The sequence below is a fragment of the Tachysurus fulvidraco genome, chromosome 2 (genome assembly GCF_022655615.1).
Source record: "Tachysurus fulvidraco isolate hzauxx_2018 chromosome 2, HZAU_PFXX_2.0, whole genome shotgun sequence".
Lineage (NCBI taxonomy): Eukaryota > Metazoa > Chordata > Actinopteri > Siluriformes > Bagridae > Tachysurus > Tachysurus fulvidraco.
The window spans coordinates 25,793,163-25,816,378 of NC_062519.1; the positions used below are offsets into that span (position 1 = coordinate 25,793,163).

Below are 23,216 nucleotides of genomic sequence, written 5' to 3' on the forward strand. Positions count from 1 at the left end.
GATGAAAAAGGACAGAGTGCAGAGTAGCACCATCAGTGGTGAGGTTGGGGTCAAATCGCAGTGGGTCCAGTGCTACTGGGTGGTAATCATTAAGAAACCTCTCCTTTGACTTCTTTGGTACTGATAAGATAGTGAGCTTTAAAAAGACCATTATTTTCTCAGTGCCAAAGAAGTCAAAGCTGACCAGCTGGCAGGTCAGCACGGTCCCTGTGCACTCTCCCTGGTATGTTATCTGGGCCAGCAGCTTTCCATGGGTTGACTCTAGATAGTGTCTTCCTCAAGTGGGCTGTGGCCAGGCAGAGCACCTGCTCCTCAGGGTAGGCATAGATTTGATTGCTCGTGTGGTGTTCAGAGTTTCAATTCATACACAGAAGTCTTTTAACATGTCAGGGAGATGGCTGTCACTGTTGTTGGCATGTGATGTGATTTTGTAGTTAGTTAGGGCTTGTATGCCCCATGTGTCTGGGATCCATAGTGTCACAGAAGTGATTGTTTCTTTTCTGTGCAAAACGGTATTTTGCTTTCTTGATGGCTTTTGAAAGCAGAGCCCTTAGTGAACTTCTTGAAGGCAGTATTCTTCTGTCTGAGCAGGACATGGACCTCACCTATCAACCACAGTTTCTGTTTAGTTTCTTGCACGGTTATGGTTTTTTCAACAGTGACGTCCTCAATGTACCCGGTTACAGTCAGTGTATTCTTCTAGACAAATGTGCTGGTCATATGTGGCAGCTTTGCTGAACCTGTTACAGTTCGTACTTTCAAAACAGTCCTGTAGGGGTGAAATGGCTCCTTCCGGCCAGTGGGTAACAATACACCAATATCAATATTGTTGCTGGAATTGGAATCCATTGTCTTAACCGTTACATCTTGAAATTTCTGCTTGTTTTAATGGTGCTAATTTGCTATTCTTATTGAGCTGTGGCATTTATATATTAAAACTTTTTTTTTTTTTTAGAATATTTAAGATAATTTTTTTCTGTCATTGGGAACCGGGATTTGAACTCAGGTTGCTGGAGACATTCAACTAACCATTACACCAGAAAAATTCCATGTTTGTTTTTTGGGTGGTAATTTGCTATGTTTATTGTGCTGTAGCATTTTTTCATTATAACATAAATGATAGTTCTATTATGTGACTGCTAGCTCAATATTATAAAGTGTTTTGTATGGCTGGGTCACATTGAGGTAAGAGCTCTGGCCAAACATGTCATACACCAATTCAACTCTGAACGTTGTTAGCAATGAAACCTCTGCTTTTGTTTATTGGTGCTAATTTTCTAATTTGCTGTGGCATTTATACATTAAAATGATTTCAAGATGCTTAATCCTGTCACTGCTGATTGAATTTGATTTCAGGTTGTTGGAGGCAGAGGCCAGTGTGCTAACCATTACACCATAAGTGCTTGGCTTTTATACCCTGGCACTAATTTGCTATTTGTATTGCATTGTGGCAAATACGTAACTATAATTATGGAATGTGTAAGATTTCTTTCTGTTAAGGCTGTTTTTTACAGCAGGGCCACAGTCCAACAAAGGCAAGCACATGCTCTAATATACTATATACAGTATAAATTATGAGCAATTAGGTCAGAGGAGAGAATAATGTATAATAATAATAATAATAATAATAATAATAATAATAATAATAATAATAATAATAATAATAATAATAATAATGAATAACAATAATATCACAACACATGAGAATATGTTTTAAAATCATAAAAAAATTTATTCAAATTATTATTATCATTTTTTTATAGCACACACAGGAACTAGTGAAAACTAGTAAAAAACAAAAGGAAGCATGGCCACAGTTAATTACCAAGTCATTTTCATTATGCTGGTGTAATTGTTGTAGAAACGCCCAAAACTCAACATTTGTCATCAAAGAAGAACAGAAAACATGTTCTTGTCTCACCGTTTCGTGAATATCCTATCCTGGGTACTACAAATTCGTCAATCCTGTGCACATACCAGGATTCTTTTTCCCCATAAACTCACACTTTCACATAATTTTAATTGATTACAAATATAAACAGACCATATACTACTCTGCCGGACACTCACTGACATTGACAGAACCGAAAACACTGCTGATGGATTTAAATGGAAGCGCAGCCAGGTTTATTTGCACGTTTCTCAAACATCCCATGTAGGAGCTCCACACAGGCACTCTTTTCCTCTTGGACTCTGCATTGACATTATAAATAAAAATCCATTAACAAATACTAGTGTACAGATGTTATTACCACCAAACATTTAAAAAAAAAAGCATTTAATCTCTCCCTACATATAGGTAATAAATAAAATGGACACGTATTAATAATACATATTGTGATACAGTTTATATTTAAAGGGTACTTGAGCAAATAGCAAATCTATTTGCTTGAGTTTACCTGGTACGCCTCCGATGTAAAGTGTGTGATGAGTTTTAAGAGTGAAGCCCAACACTTGAGGCCCAACGGCACTGTTGGATTTGCGTCCCATCTTCAGCTTAATTACGTTTCTTTTTTTTGTCACTAATGAAAAAAAGGGTGTTAAAAAAAGATTCTTGTCCTATCATTCCTATACTACCTCCACCAATTACTAACCCAAAAGCCCTATTCGGACGGGATTAGTTTTACGTGGGGACGTGGAGTAATGCAATTTTACCTCAGGACGTCTGTAATATTAATTGGCCATTTCGCACGGGACAAGACAACTCAGTAAAACTAGCAGAAGTGGGAGGGGTAACTCACTTTACGCACCATAGTAACCTCCTTGTCGTCATGTGCGTATGACATTGCTTCCTATTATCATGTGCACAATGCAACCGAATGCTTCTTCAAGCGCCTCCATGCTTGCAAAACGCACCAAAAACTACTTTTAAACAGGAAATGATGGAATTTTACCGTACATATTTACAGCGGGTCTATTCGGACGGGATTAGGACCTTTTTACAGAAGGTAAAAGTCGTCGTAATCTTTACTGACATTGTCCATAATGATTACCGAGATGGCACATTCGGACGGGACTAAAATCACCAAGAAGCTCTGGTAATAATTACTTTACCCCCACGTCCCCACATAAAACTAATCCCATCCGAATAGGGCTTTAGTCTCAGTACTCTAACTGCCCTCTTCCACTGACAAAGTGGTGGCATCAGTGTCAGCCTAATCCCAGGTCACTCTATGTTGTTCTATCACAAAATATTCAGTTCTGAAGTTACTTAGGTTGTTAATAATAGATTGCAAAATCAACCTGATTCTAGTGCAGCTCATCTGAAACTCTATAGGTTAGAACAGCATTTGCCAAATGAGTAAAAGGTGCCTAGTGTAGTGCTAAAACTGACACTTTGTACCAATATACACCATTTAATACCAGAAACTATTAATAATTTGGGCCCATTTCAATTCAATTATATACTAACCTGGCTGAGATCAATGTACAATGGAACATTTAGAAATCAGTCCTCTGGGATGAAAAATGTCACCTGTCACGTGATGGAAGGACTTTGCACAGAGCGGTAATGGCGGTTTCACCGAGGTGCTGTAGTCTCCTGCACCATCATTCATTTGGACCACCATCTATTATCACACATGCAGGTCAGCACAGTAAAATAACAAGCTCTTGTCATTATTCAAAGAAAGCAATTCTAAAGGCATAAAACCATATTATACATAACGGGACACATTTTAGCTGTAAAAGTTGCATAAATCTTGTTATAATTATTTCCCATAATACCCTCAACAATTTCTAACCAGGGACTCACAGTGCCTTTCTTCAGGAAAACACTGAGGCTGTGACCATGGTGACTTTGACAGTGAAAAAGTAAACCTGTCATGCTTCTGGGACGAACTTCAAAAGTTAAATTGAACTCAGCACCCAACCTTATGTGTTTCTCTGGAAAAAAAAAAAGTTGTTCCATTAAACAGTGAGTGAAAATGTCATTCTGGTAAAGACATAAAGTGTGACATTGGTATATGTATTTAATGAGGTATGTCTAATAAATCATAACTATTAAAGTGTACTACATGTTTATATAACACATTTATATTTTAAAATCGGGGGATGAGAGCATTTCATGCTTTCCCTTATGTTGGTTTTCCTGTCATTTTTCTATCATTAATTTCCATCACAGTATAATTTAACTCTTGCATTTAAAGTTTTAAACAAAAATTAAGAATTGTGACAGGTTTCATGATACTGCTCCATATGAAATGCTCCTTAAATAAATTGAAATAGAATTTTGTAAACAAAGTCTTAACCTAAAATCATGTAAGAGCCACCACCAGCAAAGTACACCCCTTCCTCAGCTATCCCATCAAAACAGGGAGCTCCTCCATGATTAATAGCTGGTGCTCCAATATGGACATCATGAAACCTGATGTTGCGGATACATCCTATCGCACTCTTCTGTGGAAAACGTTTGCCCTGGAAAAGAAAGACAAGCAAAATATGTTAGAAAAAAAATTTGTATAGTTCAATGTACGGTGTATTTTTAATAACATAGTATAATATCATACCTGTGTGCCAGTGAGCAATTTAATCTTTCCAGCTCCAAAGTAAACAAGAGGATAAAGCTCCACTGAGATCCCTTCATCTTTCTGCAGCTGTCCATCCGGCACCCGAAAACCATCCACCACCAGATGTGTGACGTGCTGTTCGATACTTAACCTGATCTGTCAAAAAATGACAAAATCCGGATGACTAAATATCCTTTTTGTTTAAAGCTTATAGTTGCCAGCAACAAGCTTTACACAAACTATAGAGTACAACTTCTAATTCTTAGAAACACGGCATTTAATATTTTGGGTTTGTTTTTTTTTCAATCAAAGGAACTTGTGCTTAAGAGTGAAACATCAAATCTAAATCACATGCTCTACAAGGTTACAATCCCATAATGTCATTCTGTACTCAAAGATCATGGAGTCGGTGACGTACTTTGTGCCAGGCACCATTATTAATCTTCTTTTGATAGTAGATCGGTGTTCTGTTGCCGACAACGAGTTTGACTCTGCCGCTTCTAACAAACAGGATGACACGAGCAAATCCTTGCTTATCCCTGATGTGAAGCAGCAGGCCATCGGCTGACCTCGTTCGCATTTCCAAGAAAATATGAAGCCTTGGAGACATGAGACAGTTTAAAATGGGTGTTAATAAACTACTAAACTAGAGCAGTATGGAAAAAAGTGTTGTCTAAGGTTTATGCTTTATTTTGTTTACTCTGGTAGAGCAAATGTGTGAAAAATATGATAGATAATCATAGATAGATAAAAGATATGAGAAATATGATAGATAATCACTAGTGCTGTAGCAATGGATGTTTCACATCATGGGTAGAAATCTATGATGTATGCAATAATCTAAGCCCAGAGGTCTTAGAGTTGTGTCCATAATATAATGTATTTTTACGATATTTTTGGTCCTCAAAAAAAAAAAATCTGTCAGTAGTCTCTGTTGCTGAATTCTGGCAAAAAGCTGAAAATTAAAAACTCTTTCCAAACTCTGTCTTTTATTCTTAAAATGACAGTCACGTTCCTGTGCCAAACCAGAATGAAGTTTTTAGTATAAAATGATTTGTTCTGTCCTTTTTCCTTGGAGATTCAATCAACACGTGCTGAAACATTTTATAATATGCTCTCTACAATAAATATTCAAAACTAACTCACCTGCTCAGTGTGACTCACCTGTAAATCTGCTCTTCTGGAGATATGATGTACTGCAGTTGACTGTTCATGTTGAGCTGATAGGCCAGGATGTGACCGACTGGCTCACTACAGTTTTCCTGAGAGTAAATAGCACAAAACAACACTTCACAACACTTGCACGGGCATCCAGCTCTTTTCAAGAGGTCATTTCCTAAGACATTTTCAGGACATTTTCCATGAGTGATACCCAGATGGTAGGTCATCTTATAATATCTGCTAACAATATGTACAGCATACTTTACATAAGTAGTCAAAAATTGCAAAATGTTTGCAAAAGTTAATATATTACATAATTTACATAAAGTGTCCATGTTTAAATATGCATTTGAACTCTCCGTTCACATATGATTTCCATGACTGTGACAGCCATAAACTTGCACTGGGCTATCAGAAAAAACTGCAGATGACAAATAAAATATAAGTAACACTTTACCAATACAGTACATTATTTATTATTACTTAATGAGCAATGACCCAGCAGGTTACTAAAGTATTACTATGGTGTGGGGCAGTGGCGGCTCAACTGGTTAAGGCAGTAGATTGGTTGTTGATCGGAGGACCGCGGTTCAAGGCCCAGCACAGCCAAGCTACCACTGTTGGGCCCTTGAGCAAAACCCTCCCTGCTCCAGAGGTGCTGTATCATAACTGCCCCTGCACTCTGACCCCAACCTCCTCAGTTGGGGTATGTGAAGAAAAGAATTCTACTGTGCTGTAATGTATATGTAGTGATAATAAAGGCTTCTATGCCCTGTTGTTCTTCTTCTAAATAATACTAAAATAAAGTTACCAAGGTGTTACTAAAGTATTATCCTTTCATACCTAAACCCATCACCATCACCTATAAGCTATTAAACAATGTTGTAAAATGTTACTGAATTTGACACAGAATTTGAGTTGTGTGCATTTATGTGTACATGATTCTTATATTGTTTTGTATTCTTGGTTATACCTTTCTGAAATTGGACTTATCATGCCATCTTCGTTTTAAACCTCTTTTCGCAATGATGGACAGAGGCTGTTGCTGAGTGTTACAAAGCCCAAAAGACACATCTCCCATCTGAGTAAAATTACTCAGATCAACTGGGATGTATCTGTTTTCCATTCTAGACACAGAGGAATCATTAAAACACGTTAGACCTTCTCAACAGTCTTGTTTTGATTAAAGAGTTATGAAACGAACTAAACATGTGGACACAAACTGGTAAATGTTTATGATCCGCACTATTAATGCTATTTATACATATTTATTTTTAATGTTACTATCTAGCTAACTTCAGGTAACCTGTCATGTATCTGGAAAAAAACTATCCCAAAGACATGCCCATCAGTGTCCAGTGTTGTGGCTACAGGCCGACCGTAGCTGTCCACAGGAAGTTTGTAGTCTCATACCGCTGCTCTACCTGGCTGCAAGGCGGGGCGTGGACAACCACAGCGTTGGACAAGTTCTGTTTCTTCATTTTTTTTTTTATTGTTTCCCCCATCCCCTCTCTTTCTCTCCCACAAAGATTTCTCCTCTTTCTCAGCTATTTCTTTCTTTCTCTAATTGTAAGTAAAAATGCATATGTTTGTGCACTAATCCTTGCCCCTGTGTGTTTGTGCTCAGACCTCCCAGCTGGTGCGTTACAAATATGTACACAGAACACACTCTTCATACATGATTGCTACACACAAATCTGACAATGCAAGAAAAGATACAGTGTTTACCCCCTCATGTAAAAGTTCCTTAGACAGCCTCTGAATGTCTCTTTTCCTAAAATCACATTAGTTTCTTGGACTAAAGATCCCGTTGCTGTCGTCTGTGAATTTCCTCGGTCTGTAATGTCAACATTTAGTTCCATTCTGGAAATAAACACAAATGGTTTTAAATAAAGATTTATGCTGGGAATGACTAGACACTAAATACTTATTTAAATGACTTATTCTGAAAATGCTTATTTCATTCATTACCCGGTGCTGTTTCTAAATGCTGTCACATAGTGCCACATTCCCTCATCGTATCTGTGTTTGGACTTTATATTGGTTGTACTGTCTGTCATCTCGACATGACCGTCAACAAGTGACAGTTCAAATCCACTGATCAAATCCTGTTGATCAGAGGCAAACACCCTGAGTAACTGTATATGAGCTTGATCTGTACTGATTTTATGCATTGACATGAATGGCGTTACACATATTCACAGAAGCTCTAATCACTCCTGTTCATCCAGAGATGGACAATGGTTAGAGATGGCTGTACACTCACCATGTCCCCGGTGTGCAGTAAGACACCGCTGCTCTGTGTTGATCTGAAGCCCAGTGAAACCATTATGGCTGAATTTGGCATTGTCATATTAGCAGTAAGTGCCAGCGAGCTTCCTGTCTCCAGAGTAACTTCGTGTACACCCTGAACAAAAACAGTTATCACTGTTCAATTAACATAATAAATTTAACCTAAGATATTTAATTTAAGGTTTCTATTGTAGGTCAGAAGTCACAAGACTTTTCAAATTCAGTAAAACAAAGCTCTTGTTTTGAAACTTCTATATAAGAAACTGTTCACTCTGTACACTCCAGGGCCACTGCGGTGACAGGATATATATTTATTAATAAGTAATTAATATACTGAATGCAAAAGACAATAATTTGAGACCACAAGCTAAGTTATTTTGAGTGAAAGAGAGAAGAACACACTGGATTACAGTATATGAAGTTTATTTAACTCATTCTTGGTGATTTCTGCACAAAAAGGCAGATGTCAGACTGTAACGCAGTGATTTTGAAATAATGCTTTAAATACATAAATTTGAATTCTTAAGAATAAGCCTTACCAATAAATCTAGTGGACAACCAGGATGAATTCCAATTGCTTCTGAAAATTTTATGGAAATGTCCACCTCAAGCCCTTTAAGACATCCTCTGAGTGCTGGATGGTTAATATTTAGTCTGGAATAAAAAGATGTTCAGTTCAATCAAAATTAATGTATGACCATTCGTTCAATTTATTAAAGGAAGTCTTTTAAGAGTGTGAAAGAGTACCCAGTGCTTCAGTGTACTACTGGGAACAGTGCTGAAAACCTTGTAATCCAAATGTTTTTAACATGTATAATGTTTTGCTGATCATTTATGATTGGCGTCTTTGTTCACTCTACTCAGAGCATGTTCAGATGATTTTCAGATGACACTGAGTACAATTTCTATGAAAACATTGAGAACCATTCTTCTTATAAATAAAAAAAATTCTCTTTAATTTATGTTATATAAGTGGAATAAAACACTTCAGGATATGCTGTTAGGGAAATGAATTAACATTGAAGAGGTAACAGATCACACTGTCATATCATCCTGCCAAGGGTAATGTTCCTATTAATAGCCTCAGGTTTTTGTATTCCTTAAATAGCAATAAATCTGACAGTAGCTCTGGATTCAATATATTATATTAATGTACTATATAATAGCCTTTTAATAGTAACAACTTACATAGAGACTTGTTAGCTGGATGCTCTATATAAATGGATTAAAAGTGTGTTCATGTGTATGTAATAATGATATGAATATTTCTGTAAGGAAACAGGATATTTAGCATCCATAGCAGACTCCCACCCCTCCAGATCCCACATCCCCAGGTACTTCCACCCCCCTTCCCCTCCTTCCACTTTATCTGCCATGTGCCTTGCGCTGCTTTATTTAATTTCTATTTTTTAGTATTATCTGTATGCACCTTGGGACTGAGAGTAACGCAATTTCAATTCTCTGTTTGTATATACTGTACATGTGGAAGATTTGACAATAAAGTAAAACTTGAACTTGAGACTCCAGTGTTAACATCAGGTTTTTGGACACAAGAGAGCCTTCGGCACATGATTATGTCCCGAAGGCTCTCTTGTGTCCAAAAATAATATATAATGTACGTGATAATATAACATCCACAGCATTAAATATACGCCACTCAGTCGTTGATTATTTTCCCTTTCATTTGACTCATAATAAAATAATATTATAGGATATATCATGTATAATATTGGCCATGTTAGTTTGTCATTTTCCACCAGTTCAGTCCCATTTTCTATTCTATGGGGTAGAAGTGCATGTCAGAGTGTGATATTTAAAATGTTTTACATGGGATTTCTGTCATTCTGACATTTTAACAGTAGGTGGCAGTAGTTGACTATTAAAACTCTGGTTTACATCACAAAAAAAGTGATGTAATTTTAATAAATAATAAAAATAAATAAAATAAAAGTGACTGGATCAGAATGAACATGCAATCAGAGCTGTGGTAGAGAAGTAAAGACTTCTCCAAAGAAAATTCACAATTCACAGCCAAAATGGGGCAGGAAGTGTCTACAGTCATACGTGTGGGGGCAGTTGTGGTTAAGGCCCGAGTGGTTAAGGTTCTGGTTTGATTGGAGGACTGGGGTTCAAGCCCCAGTGCTGCAAAGTGGCCACTGTTGGGCCCTTGATCAAGGCTCATAACCCTCTCTGCTCCAGGGATGCTGTATCATGGCTGTTCCTGTGTTCTGAACCCAACCTCCAAAGTTGGGATGTGTGAAGAAAGACTTTCACTGTGCTGTAATGTATATGTGACAAAAAATAAAGGCTTTTTTCTTCATGAATGGCAACCAGTGTTGTCTACCTTTTTAGATCTCCAGCAAGGTGGGTTTAGGAAGAGCAGCATATACCCAATGCTGGTGTTGACTGAAATCAACTTAAGGAGACTATCTGATGCTGCTAAACACTGCTCATCTGTGTAGAAATCCATTCAAAAGCGCTCCTTTTGTTTGCCCACAAAATGAGAGGGTGTTACTTTAATACTTGCTACGTATTAAACATGTTTTAATTGTTCTAGTGTGATGCCTTATTTATTTGTTATGGTTTGTACTTGTAGAAAATGTGCAGCTGGTATAATGCCATCCAGGTTACTCATATTACAATTATTGATTATCTTATAGATTTTAGGTCAATAAAGCAGTGTAAATTGACCTATTTAATGTATAAATGGGGTAACAAAACTATGTATTAAAAATAGGTTTTAAAGTATTCAAATTTGGAAGTCAGACTTCTATCTCAGTCTGTATGCCTCAAGAGACAGTAAATTAAGTGAAATGTTGGTCTGCAATGGGTGCAAAAATAATACTGTACCAGCAAATTTCTTGAAGGTCATGCCTCTCTCCTACAGCACTCCCACCTGAGCACTGATATTATTATTTTTGGCCATAACAGTAGAAGCTAAGTTAAGACAGTGACTGGTTTACATCGAACTATATTACAAATGTATTAGCATTATACCACTAGGGCACAACTGCCCCTGCACAAATATACAGCTGTTCACAGATGTTACAAATACTGATGTTCTCTTTTATGATCATGCAAACAAATGTATTTATTGCTTTTTACAATGAGACATTTCTATAGAAGAAATCTTGATTTTGACTTATGTGTAGAATTCATACTTGAACAGCCATTACCTTTCTGCAATCGCTTCTGGGACTCCTCCTATAAACGCTTGTGTATAGACCCTGTAGTTGATCAGAATATTGACCCAAAACCTAGAAACATTCATCTCAATTTGTTTTGCCGACTGGAGGATTTTAATGTTCTGGAAATATGCCTGCAAAAGAATAAGATAAATAAAAATTTAAGTGTGTAAATGTTATTTATAAAGATTCTAAATTTATTCAAAACAAAACAGTTGACAAAAATGCAGAATATAGAATGAGATATTAATAAATACATAGAACTTTATATATTATAGAATATAACAGTAAGCCAAAAAGTTAATTTTTTGTGTTTTTTTATTTTTTTTAAGCTGTAACAGATGGAGTACATCTGATGTTTAGTAGGAGGGTGTTCCACAATTTCGGCACAGCCAATGCAAAGATCTGGTTAAGGTAAGCATTTAGCCGAGATGGTGGAACAGCGAACAGTGACTGCTCTCAAGACCTCAAAGAGCCGGGAGCAGAGTATTGGCACAGTAGGTCTGAGATGTAGGGTGAAGCTACACTATGAAGAGCTTTAAAAACAAGCAGTTAAACTTTAAACCGGACAGAGCCAATGCAGCGCTGTGTTCTGATGATGGTGCTTTTGAAATAGAGAGAAATACAGTAATGACTGTAACATTAGTGATTTTTAGATCAAATTTGAAGTGACTGTCATAAAACACAAAGGTTCTTAACTTGTGCTATAACGTATTTTGCCAATACTTTACAAACAAAATGAGACTAAATGGAATAAACTGGGTGTCATCTGCATACCAGTAAAAGGAGAAATGGAGGAATGAAAATGACCAATATTAATGACAATGTCCTGTGCCTGCGACAGGATCTAATCCCTTTCAACACATTAAACTGCAAGCCAAAAATTTGCTCAAGGCGTGCAATAAGGTATATCACGATGTATATCATGATGAAGGGGTAAAAATTAATATTGAGGAATTTCTATACAATAAATGAAATAATAATATGTAATGTTTCACTTCAGTCGTTAGGAAATGACATTTTTTACTAAAGCAACTACTTACCACAGGAAAAACTTTTCCTTTACTCCTTAGAATTTGAGTTCGGTTATTCTCTGTGTGCCGCAAAACGACAAAGCCTCTTTCAACAGTTAGAGTGAAATGAGATTCCTGAAAAAACAAACAAACAAACAAAAAAAAAGCATTCTTTCATTTGCTAGTTCACTAAAATGAATATATACACTCACATTCACTTTAGTAGGATCACCTGAACACCTCAGCATCCATAAAATTATGCAGTCAGCCAATCATGTGGCAGGAGTGTAATGGAAAAAATCATACAGAACCAGGGTCAAAAAGTTTAGAATAAGGAAAGTGTAATACATCTACATTTATATTTATGACATTTGGCAGAGGCTCTAATCCAGAGTGACATATAAAAGTGTGTTGAAGTCTCAACCAGTGAATAAAGGAATACATTAACATGGGTTCACTAGGTCACAGACTTAGGAAACCGTCATCGTGTAATCTCTGTGATTATACCAGTGGCATGATTGTTGGTGACAGCTGGGTTGGTTTCATATACTGCTAATCTCCTGAGATTTTTAAACAAAACAATCTAGTCTTTACACAGAATGGTGCCAATAAACAAAATCATATAGTCGGCAAAAACTGGGCAGAAATGGCTAGACCTACTGTACGTAAGAAATTTACAACCATGGTGAGCAGAACACAATGTAAGCAACTTAAAAGCATAATAAAATGCCTGTTAGGGTTCGACCTATTTTATTATATGTCACTACATTCAGCAAATTTCACCCTAATAGCCATGTAAATGCTGTAAAGTCATTCTTTGTAAAAACATTCATCCCTTACATCTACACGTTGCATATACTTCTCCAAAAAAAAATAGAATAAATGCAGTTAGGAATAATCTTTAGATTCTCAGGATCCTAATAAAAATTCTCTAATTAACATTCTAACATTTACTAGCTCACCTCATTTCCCATAAAAATCAGCAAAGCATTCTCTTGTCGACTTAAGACAAAGAACCTGACAGATCTGCTGCTGATCACATCAATCTTGCCATAGCCCGTACCATCGAAGTATTTTGTCACTTCTCGGGTCTCGCCTCTAAAAGATCAAACAGTATTATTACATCACAGCATTTGAACTGAAACATTAAAATCAGAGTGATGTGGCAAGGATAGTTCCAGTTACCTTAGACATCGGTCTGTATTTTTGATGTTCACAGCACGCTGGAAGTTGTATAGGCTAACAATATATTGATTTAACGTGTTAAACTCGATGCATCCCTTAAATTTGGGATACTGGAGTTCCTTTGGTGGCTGATATCAGAAATGAATAATGAGAAAAGAAAAAAACGGGAGAGAATAAAAGTAAAAATAGATTTGTGCAGCCTAACCGTGAGATAAATTTCTTAATCAAATTTGAGGTAAAATGGACTTACAGTAAAGTCATTTGGATAACCTCCCACATAGAATACAACCTCATCACCATCCAGATCCAGCAAGTTTACAGTTGTATTAGGTTGATTCGTGAGTGTTGGCAGCTTCTTAGGTTCTGATGAGGTGTAATGCTGGGTAAAGGTGACTTCAGCATCTTGGTAAATTCTAATTAGGGCATATGACCAAAAAGTAACACAAGATTCTCGTGAACAAATACACTGCAAACTGTAATTGAAATGGACATTATCCAAATATTCCCAGATTGTCTATAGGCAAACTGATTTTACCTACGGAAGTCCACTCTGTCCATAAAGGAGCTGTCAATGCTGGATTTGGTAAGTTCTTGAGTCTTTATTTTGTAGGTTATACCCCCCAATTGGTAAACACAATAAAGGACACCATCAATAACTACCATTCCAATAAAGTCTCTCTTCATCTGAATGGAAAAAGATTACAAAAACAACAGCAGATGTAACTGTTGCCAATCAAGAGTCACTAAAATTAGTTCTTATAAACAACAAACAACATAATACAACAAGATGATATATCTTATGGGACATGCTGACACTGGAGACTCAATTATATATCATTATTCTACAGTTTCTAATTAAAAAAAGAGCTAGATGTACATTCTTGTTTCCCAGATAAAGGACAAAAAGATTTTCTTCCTCTTCACTCTGGCGTTGACTGCGTCTTCCTTTTTTGGGACGATGGAGCATCAGATCCATGGCAATGAATGCTTGTAGATCAAGCTGGTTTTTAGGAGGACGGAGCTCTATATGGCTTTCACCAGAGAATAAAATGGGTCCCCTAATCTGAAAATACAGAAAAGATGTGGAGTCAGAAGAGCATGAGTTTAAATCTCAACAATGCCTGAGTCATTTAGGGGGAAATAATTGTACAGACGTTTGAGAGTCGTGGGATAATAAAATTTGAATCTACATTCTGAGATAGAAAGAAATCAGCCCCAGCCTCACTTCATCATTCTGTATATTTCTTTATATTCTTTTTCTCTTCCAAAAAAGTCCAAATTCCAAAAGGCCAGAACTGTACAGCATACAAATTAGGTACTTACTGTGTTTGCTAGTTCTCTGGTTCTCTCAATCATGTCTTTGATTCTCATAATGCTATCAGACATGTTGGCTCTGCTGGGCAGCCAGCTGCTCTGATTCTCCACTTTAGCCAAAGTATCAGTCAGGTTTGGGAAGGAATAGTTCAGTTCATCCACTGAGACAAAACACAAAGAATTTTGGTCTAAATACAGACCCCTTAATAGTGTTATCTCCGACTGACTACATGAACATAGTACCAACTGCAGTGACACTCAGTTGAATATCTCAAAACTAGATCTCAGATCTTTTACGTCTCAATGATTTATGTAGACTTAATTAATCCTTTCTAGCACACGATGAGCTGAATCATTACTGTAATAAACAATAATTAGGAACTGTAAAGCAAGATTGAAGCCAATAATACAAAGTCAGTGCATTGTCGAGGAACAAATAACGAAGTTCTGGATATGCAACTTTATCCTAGACAGTATCATTAGATACACACCCTTTAGTCATTTTACTATAAGATTACAATAAGCTATTTTGTATATATTTTATATTCCTATATTTTTGGAATCTCACATGTTTTGTTGACACCATTGAGTATGTTGTCCACGCTTGAATCACCGCCACTGGGTATTTTCATCATGTCCAACTCCTTATTAATCGCCCTTAAATGTGCTGTATCATTGTTGACTGCTTTGTTGGCAGCTTGGACAGCATCCTTAGTTTGTTGTAGAAGGGCACCAATATCATCTGAAGCAAACAGTCAATCCAAAAGCATGTTAAACCATCAGAAATAATTTTGTAGTATGTAAATGGTTAAACTGAAATAAACATACAGCCAGACATCTCACCTCGATTAATTATGTTCAGCTCCTCCTTGAGAGTTTGGATATGTTTTTTCATATTCCTTTTTTTGCCCTTTGCCTTGCTCAACTTCTCTTTAATGGTATCATACTTTTCTGTAGCCTCTAAAGGCCAAAATGAAAAACATTAAATAAAGATGTCTACGGTTAGATTTGTTAGCTGAGAAGAGAATGCTTAACTGAGGTTTGAATATTGCGTTAATAAGTAAGGATTAAAACATGATAGGAACAGCTCACCATAAATTGTTTTACTCATCTTATCCCAGTGCAATTAACGATTATATATTTTTTATTAGTTATTAAAGAGCAACACATTGAAATTTGTATTTGTTTATAGTTAGATTTAATACAGTAGTTTTTGTTATATAGCATGTAGAGCATATTTGTTTTACATGAAAGTTTCTATGTAGACACATGTTTATGTGAAACATCCCTAATAAAAGTCTCTATTTAAGCTTTTGACATAGAAAAGATAAAGTATAATGTAGAATGAGTGGGTTTAATATAAACCTGTGATCTGTTTAGAAAATTAATCAACAACCTCTGAACAATTTGAGAAAACATCACTGATGCAGTATAAAAAATATTAGGTTCACCATTAACCTTATACAACAATAATCATTATAACAGTCATCAATAGCAAATTAAATAAATTGCATTTATCACAAATTATCTACAAAATTACCTTTTAGATTATTTTCTGCTTCCTTAGCTTTTTCATCTAGGCTGTTTGTAGACTGTTTTAGTTCCTCCGCCTTTCTGGTAAGGTCTTGTGCTTCTACATCCTAAGCAAAGAATAAAGACCATCAAATTGACCACATTTTAAACATATTCTTTTAAATTTACCATATTTACTGATAGAAATTTTGCAGCACTTACCAATAAGGCATGGTCTGCAGCTTTGTTTGCTTTATTAGCTGCTGTCTCAGCTTCTTTAATAGCTCTAACTATGTCTTCAAAAGTAATAATGATATCTATTGCCTTATGAACAGCTGAAATGTTGGTGAAATTTAGAAGAGACCTATAACAAAATATCTGGGTAATAGTGTTTCTGAACAACAGATATTATTCACACATGATTTGTGTAATCAAACTTACATTTGAAAATGCACTGCAAGTTTCATGAGCTCCTGTGCATGCTCTTCAGCCTTTCTGACAATAAAGTCCATGGCTGTGGCATTAGAAAGCTCAAAAAGTCTCTGATTCAGTTGTGACTTTGCTCCATCTAGTTCAGCTGCAAGATTTGCATAGTTCTAATAAAGAAAAATATAAAAAAGGTATGTACAGTAATAACTCATGCACTTACTAATGAACATGTTCTATAAAAACATATGATGCATTGCAATGGCAGAATCCTACATTTTTTAGGTTGTTCATCATCCTCTGAAGTTTCTCTGTGTCTCTCAGTGTTCCTCTAATAATTGCTAGATAAGACAAGATGTCACCCTGCTTGTTCTCCAACATCATGCGGTAATTCTGAGGACATGATAAAGTGAACTGCAGCTTACTGAATAAATGTATGTAACCATCGTTATACAAAACCTTACGAAGAACAAATAGAAATACCATAGTATCAGCCAGAAGCTCTTCATTACCGACATTCATGAGAATTGTTTTGTTTACAGCTTTCTCTGCCTGGTTCAGTGTTTCCTTTAGCTCTTTAAGTCCAGTGTTCCAGGACATCAGGGTTTGAGCAATTTGTTCTGCAGTAGTCCCTGTACTATCCAGAAGATTGGAGAGATTGCTCATGATGTAGTCTAAGACTGTAGAAAAGACAAACATTCACCATAAGAATTAGAAGAACTTTAAACCTTAAGGTTGTTGAGGGTATCGTAGTGCTAATATAATAATCTAATTTTATAAAATATAAATTCCTTTAAATTACTAATTATGGATGTTATTTGAAAGTCCAAACCTTTTAAAATGTTGAGCAATCAAATGGAAGCATGCTCACTGTCTTAATTAGTTATTTTTGCACCAAGTGGTCATTAATGAGAAGGCTAACAGGTTCAGAGCCAAATTGGTAAAAAAACAAACAAACAAACAAACAAACAAACAATAATAATATTAATAATAATAATACACAGCCATATTTTATTTTATAGCATATATGTTAGGGATCAGCGCGGATCCGTTAGGGATCAGCTCAGACTTGGTGCCATGTGCGTTTGTTGTTTGTTTGTGTCACGTGAATGCCCCGTCCACGTCTGCTCCTCCCCGGTCATCACACCTGTTTCCCGTTGTGTGTGATTGTCCGTGTCACTATATATGTGATGAACAATATATGTGAAAAAATATATGTGAAAATATGTGAACAATATTGATGATATTGTTAGTGCCCCGTGTGTTGTGGTTTATGTTTGTCTTCCTAATGTATTAAACCCCTTTCATTTTGAAGCTATCCTGCGTACGGGTCTGTCTCCAAGCCACCTCTGCCAGGGTCCTGACAATATAGTCTAATTCTGATATTTAATCTGTTAAATGTAATTATATGTAATATGTCATCATCTCTCTGGAGTATACAGGTGAAATAAAATAGTTTGCAAATGTGAACCATAGGTTTACTGTTACTATGTGTGCTATACAGTATGTCCCCATACTATCTTAAATTTCTGTTTCTAATTGCCATCAGGAAAAAGGTATTTTTTCAGTTATATTATATAAACAAATGTTACAACTGTGTTAAGTTTAGTGTGAACAATTCCAGTAGGTGAAGGAACATTTTTATTATATATATATATATACATTTATTTATTTATACAGCGGATCAAATGGTCCGCATGTTAGATTTGGCACAGGTTTTACACCGGATGCCCTTCCTGACACAACCCTCCCTGAGAGTTAACTCCACAGTGGATGGGTTAGCACCCTGCCTGGGAATCGTATCCAGGCCACAACAACGAGCGTGGGATCCTGCTGCTGGACATAAGTCATGCCTATTAATTTCTAATAAGAATAGAATCCTAAATCAAGGACAAAACATCTTAACTTCAAAATACACCTGTACAACATCAGGACAAACCTGAACCAAAATGAATGAAATGATTACGTTTCTGTGTTTCCGAGAGTTCATTGTCAGCCAACCTCCTCTGCACCTTACAATTTTGCTTCTGCATCTTGACCACCATCCATTGTGCCTCCTCCAGCATGCCAGCTAGCATCTTGCCAGACAGTGGGGAGTCGAAACCATTTGAAATCCTCAGATGTTGCAGGAATTCTAAACAATCACCAGGTCAGTCATAAACATGAGTTTAAAACCTAAGTAACACTTCAATACAACAGAGTCACCTTGATTTGCTACTGCATGATATAAGTGGAGTTTTTCAATAATCAGTGAGAGTAACATAATGGGGGCTCAAAATAATTCCAGTATGCCACTTCTAAATGTATATAAACATAAAGGTCAAATAATTCAAAGTCTTCTGACTTACCTTTTATTCTTTTCAAAAGTTCTTTAGTATCAGTAAGCAGGTTTTTTCCCTTTTTGTATGTTTTTTTCAAATCCTTTAATAAATCCTTACTGGTTAAAGAGGTTAGATCTGCCTAATGAACAATGAACAAAATTTAAATTCAATTAAAACCATTCAGTGCAAATCACTACTGACATATAAAACTTCATTTAAATCCATAAATCCACATAAAGTATAAGTCATAATATCTATTTAAAGTAGTAGATTTTACTACTATAATAGAGAAACAGTTCTGGTTTTGTTTTAAGCTGAATAAACAGGCTGGTGAGGGAACACATGTTCCCAGATATGGATTCAGAATTACAGGAATTTAAATGGGAAAAAGTGTGACATTCATATCCAAGAGTAAAGTTTATTTTAATGATGATAAGGAGGATGAGGATGAGGAGGATTATTATTATTGTTGTTGTTGGCTAGATTGCGATTAGAGAAATAAAAAACACCAGAAAGTGCTGATGTAGGAAAATGATCAACTTAAGAGTGCAGTAATTCTCTATCCTTGAATATTTTCCAATAACACCACACCTTGTCCTGTTTACTTGTTACATATTTAATATACAGTAAGTATTTACTGCAGGGGAATCTTTGGATTCCAGATCCTTTGCTAGAATACTTTATGGTTCTATTTAAAATAAGGGAAGCTTTCACGTTTAGAAAAGCCAGATTTTTAAGGAAGATAAATCCCTTAACCAGCAAAAGAACCTCTAAGATGGCATTATATTTGATTATATAATAAATAAGGTTACTGTTCTGTTTCCCAGTTTACAGTCCTAGTACTTATTCATTTATTTTGTTCTTGTAGTTTTCACTGGTTTGTGTATTTAATGATGTTGTCTGCTGATTATCTGACCCTTTTGACATATGTTTAAGTGTACCTTTAACCATTTAATGAAGAGTTTCAGCTTCTTTCAGTAAAAGTAAAAATGTAACAGTACATATACCTTGAGCTTAAGTTTCATCATGTGTTTTCTGACACCATCCATGTCGGCCTTAAGTTTATTCACCTTTTGCTTTAGCACTTCAACAGATACTCTGTAATTCTTTACTAGTTCCTGAAATGATAAACATAAACTTTGCTGAATGTGAGATTTGACATTAGACCATTTCTATAATAGTGAATAATACAATCTATGCAGTTGTATATTAGTGACATTTTAGCTACCTTTGTAGCAATAATGCCATCTTCTAATGTTCTTAAAGCAGTAAGAATTATGGAGATGTTTTTCTGAAACTTGAGTTGGTCCTTGAGAATGGAGAGCTCATCATCCATGGCCTCTAAGGCATCCATTAATGTCTGAAAGCAACTATCACACTCTGTAAGCAAACAATGAAAACATTGAAAGAGGATATTGTAGCCAGGGATGATTACAATCCATAAGGGTCCAAAGTGCTGCATTATAAAGACGAGTGAAAATGCACTGATTCTACATGCTCCGTCTGCTAAAGTGATTTTTTTTTTCAACACTTAACAGCAAGTCAGTTGCCAATTATAGCAGAAGAGTTATATGATGGCTTTGCATGCCCATTTGTATGGCATGAATTAAACACTTACCTTGGCAGTCACCATCAGTACCCGGCTCATTTGGAGATTTACATTCTAGAGAAACACATCAGATTTACCTTTACAATATAGTAATTCATCTGAATTTAAAAAAGGTAATTTACAGCGTAGTATCAAACACAATTAGGAGCTCAGTATTACCTACCGCCTGTAATGGGGTCACAGATGTATCCATGATTACAGTTGCAGAGCTGACAAATCCCTCCATCTGCTAGTGGGTCACCATAATAACCAATGGCACACCTACAGTATGACAGGAGGGATGATGAAAGCAGTGATTCAGCAAGCATGAATATATTAAGATGATGTCATTGGCAGACATTAGTGGGAATTTTAGAGTTTGTGTTTTCACCTACAGTATATATTTACATTATGTATGTACTTATGGCACAACATGGGGAGGCACCTCCAACACCCCTCAATTTAGACTCACACCCACCTTTCACAGCGGGTTCCAGAATAACCAGCCTTGCACAGGCACTCAAAATGATCGGCAACATGCAGACAACCAATGGCAAAACTGTGGAAACAAGCAAAAAATGTTTAGAACAAATGGTCTGAAAGATTGTAATTGCTTACAGTTCGCCACGCTGTGTGTGCATTAGAGGTGTGTGTGTGTGTGTGTGTGTGTGTGTGTGTGTGTGTGTGTGTGTGTGTGTGTGTGTGTGTGTGTGTGTGTGTGTGTGTGTGTGTGTGTGTTTGTTTGTTTGTTTGTTTGTTTGTTGCAGTATGTTCCTACCTGTGAGACGGATGTGAGAAGGGACACGGACACAGTCTGCATGTCCTGAAAGCAGCGTTTCCATAGTGTCCCTCAGCACAGCGCTCACAGTGATCCCCTGCTGTGTTTAACTGGCAGTTCTTCATAATCAAAAGAAAAATCACATCTGTACAATATATAGTTCGGTATCATTGTCAAAAATGTATCAGTCTTCACAGATCTTCATTATGAATAAGTCACTAGACCAGTAATATATATGGACACTTCATTACAGATCATTCAGATACGTATCACAACTGCAATATTTACAAAAATGCTGACAATGTCTTTGCCCTTTACATAAAATTCCCATTGTAGTACTGTATATGTGTTATTAAAACAACTCTAATTTAAAAATAAATACCTACCCCTGGAAAAAGAGAATTTGTTTCCCACAAAAACAATTCCCCTCCTTTTATTAAACTTGAAGACGGACAGAAAGGTTATCTCATTCTTCCCTGCATCCGGTATATAGCTGAATATTAGAAGTGCACTTAAAAGCACATAAAGTCTCTTACCAAGCATTTTCCTGTGTTTTGGTCACACTTATTGGAGAGACCATTGCAATTACAGGGCACACAATGTCCTCTGTATGGTCCCCATCTCACCCTGTACTTTCCAGGCCCACAGTCCTGTAGAGATTACAGTGAATGTTCTAAAATGAGCTTTTTATTAACAGCTTTGGGTATTACTCAAATCCTTCACAAATGCAGGTTGTGTAGCTTATGGAATATCTTTTGTCAGGTTAGCTCTTTCTAACTAACTAGGAGAATTTGTGGGAATGTTTCTTTTTTCCACACAAACACCTTCATTTACAGTATATGTTTATAATCAACACATTCCCATCAATGATCTGGAAGTGATGTTCATGTACACCTTGAAAATCCTTGAAAAAACTTCAAATTAGTTTCTAGCTCAGTTTTCATTTAAATCCCAAATCCTGCATGCATTAAAAAAAAAAGGTTTCATAGCATGGGATCGTGGATTAAATCTCAAGAACCCATATCAAATATCATTCATCCACTATAAATAAATCCAAGGAGTTATCTGCTGGTTACATACTTTTTACAACTAATTACTGAATCTGTTTTTTTTTTTTTGTTGTTGTTGTTGTTGTTGTTGTTGCTGTTGTTGTTTTATTTGTACAGATTTGTAATCCTATGAGACTGCAAGTTACTCTTGAGCCATAGTTATCCTGACAGTTTCTCTTCACTCCATACATTCAATTAATATAATTTCATGCAGTTGCTTACCTGTATATCTCCTCCAGTGTGATTGTTGTATGTATGATCACAATATCTTCTAGAATGAGGCCTTGAAAGTTCCTGGTTGTTCTCCAGTTGTACCTGACTGTGCTGTGATCCACGGCTTGCGAGACCTAATCCAGCCAAACTGCAGAGCAGTAGGAACCATAGATTGCTCATCCCACCTGCAATCTCCCACCTGAGTTCAGACATAAACTTTCAGAATAAAGCAATTATAAATACATTATTTAAGTTCCAAAACTCTGCGTTTTGAAATCTACTCCAAAAGCCAATTATGTGCAAAAAAGTGCAATTTATTCAAACTGCACACATAAAATAGTCTCCTTCCTCCTCCTAGAGTTTGGCTTGGGCTGGGCTAGGTTCAAAGATCGTGTTTTATCTTCTTGCATATTCATTCAGTGCTGATAGTCAAGCGTAAAGTATAAAGGCATGGCAGAGATTGAGTTTCTTATATGTTTTTTTAACAGGCGTCAGGTGAAAGAAAGCTCTTTGTTAATGTTTGATTTATTAATCTTACAAAACATGTTTATGAGGAAGTGTTTACCTACTTTTTATTCTGCTTAATGTGTTTCAACAATGTGTGTCAATAATTATAACATCAAAATGATTAATAGTTCTGCACACTGAAAACTGATTGCTATTGCAACGTA

The 23,216-nt window shown here is 36.2% G+C and overlaps 1 protein-coding gene across 2 annotated transcripts; it reads right to left on the minus strand.

Annotated features, from left to right (window-relative positions):
- Window positions 1-1,707: 1,707 nt before the first annotated feature.
- Window positions 1,708-22,944, minus strand: lama3 (laminin, alpha 3). Of its 2 annotated transcripts, XM_027169637.2 has the most exons (38): window positions 22,555-22,944; window positions 21,820-21,933; window positions 21,284-21,402; window positions 20,984-21,064; window positions 20,690-20,787; window positions 20,536-20,580; window positions 20,146-20,297; window positions 19,925-20,035; window positions 18,945-19,056; window positions 18,563-18,730; window positions 17,080-17,276; window positions 16,873-16,989; window positions 16,612-16,766; window positions 16,393-16,534; window positions 16,199-16,298; window positions 15,502-15,618; window positions 15,227-15,400; window positions 14,668-14,819; window positions 14,222-14,407; window positions 13,880-14,028; window positions 13,595-13,757; window positions 13,345-13,472; window positions 13,122-13,257; window positions 12,190-12,294; window positions 11,138-11,280; window positions 8,501-8,615; window positions 7,936-8,076; window positions 7,641-7,777; window positions 7,398-7,532; window positions 6,643-6,796; window positions 5,673-5,770; window positions 4,927-5,107; window positions 4,509-4,664; window positions 4,251-4,416; window positions 3,755-3,885; window positions 3,476-3,569; window positions 2,400-2,522; window positions 1,708-2,193 (listed from the first exon to the last, which is right to left on the minus strand). In XM_027169637.2, exons 1-38 carry the CDS (start codon window positions 22,756-22,758, stop codon window positions 2,051-2,053), a joined length of 5,142 nt encoding a protein of 1,713 aa, XP_027025438.2. In that variant the 5' UTR covers window positions 22,759-22,944; the 3' UTR covers window positions 1,708-2,050. The 2 variants fall into 2 exon arrangements, with proteins under 2 accessions (XP_027025438.2, XP_047660818.1); XM_047804862.1 differs by lacking the exon at window positions 22,555-22,944 and having other exon boundaries at window positions 21,284-21,428.
- Window positions 22,945-23,216: the final 272 nt, after the last annotated feature.